General features: G+C 40.5%; 1 protein-coding gene across 1 annotated transcript in view; it reads left to right on the top strand.

Annotated features, from left to right (window-relative positions):
- DPY19L4 (dpy-19 like 4) overlaps positions 1–6,677 on the top strand; it is an 87,802-nt gene that overhangs the window by 19,413 nt on the left and 61,712 nt on the right. Inside the window, exon 3 of the mRNA XM_023518251.1 lies at positions 3,914–4,038. Coding sequence (XP_023374019.1) covers positions 3,914–4,038 — 125 coding nt within the window. The remainder of the gene's footprint in view (positions 1–3,913; positions 4,039–6,677) is intronic.

Here is a 6,677-nt window from a genome sequence, read left to right as displayed (position 1 = left end):
TATTTTTTTTTTTTTTGAGACAGAGCCTCAAGCTGTCCCCCTGGGTAGAGTGCTGTGGCATCACAGCTCACAGCAACCTCCAACTCCTGGGCTCAAGGGAGTCTCCTGCCTCAGCCTCCCAAGTAGCTGGGACCACAGGCGCCCACCACAATGCCCAACTATTTTTTGGTTGCAGCCGTCATTTTTGTTTGGCGGGCCCAGGCTGGATTCCAACCTGCCACCTTGGGTGTATGTGGCTGGCGCCTTAGCCACTTGAGCCACAGGCACCGAGCCTGTCTTAAGTTTTAATGAAAAAAAAATAGGAAAGATATACAAGGACTTTGAAGTGCTTCAAACTGCCACCATAGATCAGTTTTCTTAGTAGTTTTTCTAGTTCACATTATCAACATTGCTTTAACTATTTCATATGTTTTTGTAAGTATGCTTGTGTTACACAGTAATGATAGCTAATATTTGTTGAACTCTTACTATGTACTACACACCAGGTACCATGCCAAATGCTTTACATGTGCCGTTGGAAATAGAAATTTTAAAACAATCATATCATAGTGATGCTAATATTTGATTTATTTGATGGTATTTTTCAATCATTTAGACTATAATACTTGTTATTTAGTGATACCTAATTATTCCATTTAATACTAGCTTGCATAGTAGACCATGTTGCTGCAAACTAATATTTATTAAATAAATAATATTTTAAAACATTATTTTAAAAAATAGCCCAGATTTTAGTTTAGCTAAATAGCAAATTGATTTTTATAAACCTGTCAATCAATCAGTAACAGAACACTGGCTTTTGGCCCTTGAGGCTCCTGGTTCTTACACTTAATGGCTATAGCATGACTGAATCTTCCTGTGTATATAAAATCCGTATGTTTGTGTGTTTGATGTTATGGCATCAAGAAGTAGTTTGTGTACATACAAGTGCATACATACGTAGGGTTAACAGTTGTAGGTGAGCTTTTAAAGCAGTGATTCTCAATCTGTGTGTTGCGACCCCTTTGTAACAATGAAGATACATAGCAGCGTTAGAAAGATTGAGAACCACTGTTTTAAAGCATAGTTACTAAAATGTACTGAATTGGGCTTGACACATGTAGCTCAGGTAGGGTGCCAGCCACATACACTGGAGCTGGTGGGTTTGAATCCAGCCTGGGCTTGCCAAACAACAATGACAAATACAACCAAAAAATAGCTAGGCATTGTGGTGGGTGCCTATAGTCCTAGCTACTTGGGAGGTTGAGGCAAGTGTATCACTTAAGCCCAAGAGTTTGAGGTTGCTGTGAGCTGTGAAGCATGGCACTCTACCAAGGGCAGCATAGTGAGATTCTCTCTCAGAAAAAAAAAAAAATAATAATAAAAATGTACTGAATTGTACATTTCAAATGGCTCAAGTTTATAGTATATAAGTTATTCAAAATAGAAGCTCAGTGCCTGTGGCTCAGGTGGCTAAGGTGCCAGCCATATACACCTAAGGTGGCAGGTTTGAATCCATCCCGGGCCCGCCAAACAGCAATGCTGGCTGCAACCAAAAAATAGCCAGGTGTTGTGGGGGGCACCTGTGGTCCCAGCTACTTGGGAGACTGAGGCAGGAGACTCGCTTGAGCCCAGGAGTTGGAGGTTGCTGTGAGCTGTGATGCCACAGCACTCTACCCAGAGGGACAGCTTGAGGCTCTGTCTTAAATTTTTTAAAAATATAAAAAAAAAATTGGAAAAAACCAAAATAAACAAAATTCCTTGGAAGGGAAAACAACCAATAGTAATTCTGAATTAACCTATTTTTTCTGGCTTGGTGCCTGTGGCTCAAGTGCCTAAGGCGCCAGCCACATACATCTAAGGTGGCAGGTTTGAATCCAGCCTGGGCCCGTCAAACAACAATGATGGTTGCAACCAAAAAATAGCCAGGCGTTGTGACGGGCGCCTGTGGTCCTAGCTACTTGGGAGGCTGAGGCAGGAGACTTGCTTGAGCCCAGGAGTTGGAGGTTGCTGTGAGCTGTGATGCCACGGTACTCAGTCCACCCAGGGGGACAGCTTGAGGCTCTGTCTCAAAAAAAGAACCAAAAAACTAATTTTTTCTTTGATACTGGGCTATACATTTCTTTTGTTTACTCTTAAAAATTAATAGACTAATTTTATTAACCATCCAAATCATTTATAAGTATTCAATTGTGTAGTGTTAAGTGTATTTATGTTGAGCAGGGCGGGGTGGCTCACACCTATAATCCCAGCACTCTGGGAGCCAAAGGAGGTGGATTGATTGAGCTCATAAGTTCAAGACCAGCCTGCGCCAGAGCAAGATCCCATCTCTAAAAATAGGCTCGGCTCCTGTGGCTCAAGCGGCTAAGGCACCAGCCACATACACCTAAGGTGGCGGGTTCGAATCCCCAGCCCGGGCCCGCCAAACAACAACAATGATGGCTGCAACCCAACAAATGGCCAGGCGTTGTGGCGGGCGCCTGTAGTCCTAGCTACTTGGGAGGCTGAGGCAGGAGACTTGCTTGAGCCTAGGAGTTGGAGGTTGCTGTGAGCATGATGCCATGGCACTCTACCCAGGGGGATAGCTTGAGGCTCTGTCTCAAAAAAAAAAAAAAAATAATAAAATAAAAATAACCAAGTGTTGTGGTGGGCACCTATAGTTCCAGCTACCCAGGAGGCTGAGGCAGAGAATCGCTTGAGCCCAAGTTTGAGGTTGCTGTGAGCTTTAACTCCACAGTATTTTACCAGGGGCAAGAAACTGAGACTCTCTCTCTCAAAAAAAAGTATGTTGCTGTGAAATAGAGCTCAGAACTTTTTCTTCTTCCAGAATGTGGAGTTTAATTTTAAAATAATTTTAGATTTATTTATTTTATTTTATTATTATTATTTTTTTTTGAGACAGAGCCTCAAGCTGTCCCCCTGGGTAGAGTGCCATGGCATTACAGCTCACAGCAACCTCCAACTCCTGGGCTCAAGCGAGTCTCCTGCCTCCGCCTCCCAAGTAGCTGGGACCACAGGCGCCCGTCACAGCGCCCGGCTATTTTTTGGTTGCAGCTGTCATTGTTGTTTGGCGGGTCCAGGCTGGGGATTTGAACCCACCACCTTAGGTGTACGTGGCTGGCGCCTTAGCCGGTTGAGCTATAGGCGCCGAGCCATAATTTTAGATTTATTGATGAATTGAGCAGATAATACAGAGTTCCTATATTGCACCCTCCCACACAGTTTCCTTGTGTGGGAATTATTAACATTTCACATTAGTGGGGTACATTTGTTACAATTAATGAACCATTATTAATATATTACTATTAACTAAAGTTCATATGTTAGTTAGATTATCTTAGTTTTTATCTAAGGTCTTTTTTCTATTCCAGGATCCCAGGGTACCATATTGCACTATTATGTCTCCTTAAGCTCCTCTTGGCTTTGACAATTTCTCAGGGTCTTCTTGTTTAAAAGCCCTGACAGGTTCGGTGCCTGTAGCTCAGCAGCTAGGGTGCCAGCCACATACACCAGAGCTGGCGGGTTCGAATCCAGCCCGGGCCAACCAAACAACAATGACAACTAGAACCAAAAAACAGCCAGGCATTGTGGCAGGCACCTGTTGTGGCAGGTATTACTTGGGAGGCTGAGGCAAGAGAATCGTTTAAGCCCAGGAGTTTGACGTTGCTGACAGCACGGCACTCTACCCAGGGTGACATAGTGAGACTGTATCTCAAAAAAACAAAATAAATAAAAGCCCTGACAGTTTTAATGGGTACTGGTCAGATACATTGTAGAGTATCCCTCTATTGGAATTTATTTGATTTTTTTTTTTCATGATTAGACTGGGGTTTGGAGTTTTGAGAAGGAAGGTCATAGAGGTAGAATGCCATTTTTATCACATCACATCAAGGGTATCTATTACATTTTGATTACTTTTAATATGCTTTTTCAGATGTATTATTTCAACGCTTTGCAAAGATTTTCATTGGCTGTCTTGCAGCGATTACTAGTGGTATGATGTATGCTCTCTATTTATCAGCATACCATGAACGGAAATTCTGGTTTTCCAACAGGCAGGTAAGAAGAAAGAATTTTGAGTATATGAAAGTAATTTTTCCCAGAAGCCAAAATGTATATGTAATAAGTATGATGAGTGCTATCTTATTTATGATTATTAGAAACAAAAGTTTTAGAAGCTTTTTGAGAACACAGTCACAGTATCAACCTTAAAATATTTAATAACATTTTGTAGATTGGAAACTATAAGGGTATTCTCCTTTGTGCAATTAAGTAATTCATTGATGACAGTGCAATATCATGAGATTTATTCAGCCTTTTAGTAGTTTTGGTAGCTCACACTTCAGAAGCAATCTGTGGGTGGAAGTTTTAGCATTAAGATATTTTCATTTTTAGTTTACATGATTAGAATGTTTTGGGAGGGTTGAAAGTGATTAGCAGGCATAACAGTATTAAGGTGTTGCCTCATATTACTATGATTAATGTTTGGTTTTAGTTCTACAGACTCTTTAGTCACTATATCATATTTGTGATTTTATAGTTTGACCTTTGAAATAGTTGGTTTTCAAAATTTGCTTGTCTTTCTAGGGTTTTAAAATTTTTGAACCCAGGGCCAGGCGAGATGGCTCACACCTATAATCCTAGCACTATGGGAGGTCAAAGCAGGTGGATTGCTTGAGCTCAGGAGTTCAAGACCAGCCTGAGCAAGAGGGAGACCCCATCTCTAAAAATAGCCGAGTGTTATGGAGGGCATCTGTAGTCCAAGCTACTCAGGAGGCTGAAGCAAGAGAATGGCTTCAGCCTAAGAGTTGAGGTTGCTATGAGCTGTGACACCACAGCACTCTACTGCAGGTGAAAAAGTGAGACTCTGTCTCACACACACACAGAAGCAACAGCAACAACAAAATGAGCCATTGTGGCAGGTATCCTATTGTCCCTATAGTATACTCAGGAGGCTGAGGCAAGAGAATCACTTGAATCTAAGAATTTGAGGTTGCTGTGAGCTATGATGCCACTGTACTCTATTGAGAGTGACAAAGTAAGACTCTGTCTCAAAAAAAAAGAAAAAAAAGAAAATGTAGGAAAAATTCGTATAGTCTGGGTATAAAATAGGCTTTGCTAAGTATGACCAAAAAAACTCAAGAACCATAGAAGGAGAATTGGTAAATTTGACTAAAAATACAAACCAATGAAAAATATATAATTCATACAACAGAGGTCTAAGTTCTTTAAAATATGTAAAACTCCTACGAATAAATAAGAGTAAGATGAATAACACAATTTAAAAAATAGCCAAGGATCATGAATACAGTTCACAGAGAAAAATATATTGTAACATGTGACCAGCACCTATAGTCCCAGCTCCTTGGGAGACTGAGGTAGGAGAAACTTGAGTCCAAGAGTTTGAGGTAGGTTGCTGTGAGTTGTGACACCATGGCACTCTACTGAGGGTGATAAAGTGAGACTGTCTCACAAAAAAGAAAAAAATTTTCTTTTTTTAGCCCAAATTGGGGTTTTTGTTTTTTTATTTTTGAGCAAGTTGTTAAGGTAACTCAGCCATTGATAAGTAAAACATCACCAAATGATTTAACTGAATAATTGATTTAACTATTAATGTAGCCTATGTTATTTTCTCGAAAATGTTATGTGGACGAATAGTAGTTCTCAACACTGTATGTATAATTGAATCATCTAAGAACTTTAAAAAAAATTATCTCCATTTCAAATTTTTAGGTAAGGGTAGGTTGGGATCAATGTTTCAAAAAATATTTCCAATTTTCCAATTGATTCTGTAGTGTGGGCAGAACTAAGAACCAAAGACTTGAAAATAAGAAGGCCTTGGGTGGCACCTGTGGCTCAAAGGAGTAGGGCGCTGGCCCCATATGCCGGAAGTGGTGGGTTCAAACCCAGCCCCTGGCCAAAAACTGGGGGGCAAAAAAAAAAAAAAAAATATATATATATATATAGCCTTCATCAAAAACTGTTTTTCAATGGATCTGTGTATTGCCCAGGATTGTTGACAGAGTGTTCAGCTTTTTTAGAATTGCAGACTCTCAGACCCCACTTTAGTATCAAAATTTATGTTTTAGCAAAGTCTCTAGGTGTTTCATATGTGCAGTGAATTTGAGAAACACCAATTGAGAGTTTAGTCTTTGAAATCATAGAAACAAATCTGTTTTCATTAATACAAAATAATAATAAAGATTATTATTATTTTTTTTTTGAGACAGAGTCTCACTATGTTGCGCTGGTTAGAGTGCAGAGACGTCACAGCTCACAGCAATCTCAAACTCTTGGGCTTAAGCAATTCTCTTGCCTCAGCCTCCCAAATAGCTGGGACTACAGGTGCCTGCCACAACACCTGGCTATTTTTTTGTTGCAGTTGTCATTGTTTAGCTGGCCTGGGCTTGTTTCATACCCACCAGCTTCAGTGCATGTGGCTGTCGCCCTACCCACTGAGCTATGGGTGCCGCCCTAATGATACCGGATTTTTGACTTTGGATTTCCAGGCTCTTGGTCTCGATGATTCAATGAATGAATCGATGGGGCACAGGATGGACAGTAAATTAGGTTTTATTTACAGAGGTATTATTACAGCTCTTACAAAGAGCCAAACCTTGCAGAGCAGGATAAGATAGGTTTTTTTTTTTTTTTTTTGAGACAGAGCCTCAAGCTGTCCCCCTGGGTAGAGTGCCATG

The sequence above is a fragment of the Otolemur garnettii genome, unplaced genomic scaffold (genome assembly GCF_000181295.1).
Source record: "Otolemur garnettii isolate 467f Iridium unplaced genomic scaffold, OtoGar3 scaffold00004, whole genome shotgun sequence".
NCBI lineage: Eukaryota > Metazoa > Chordata > Mammalia > Primates > Galagidae > Otolemur > Otolemur garnettii.
This window is presented reverse-complemented; position numbering and strand designations above follow the sequence as displayed.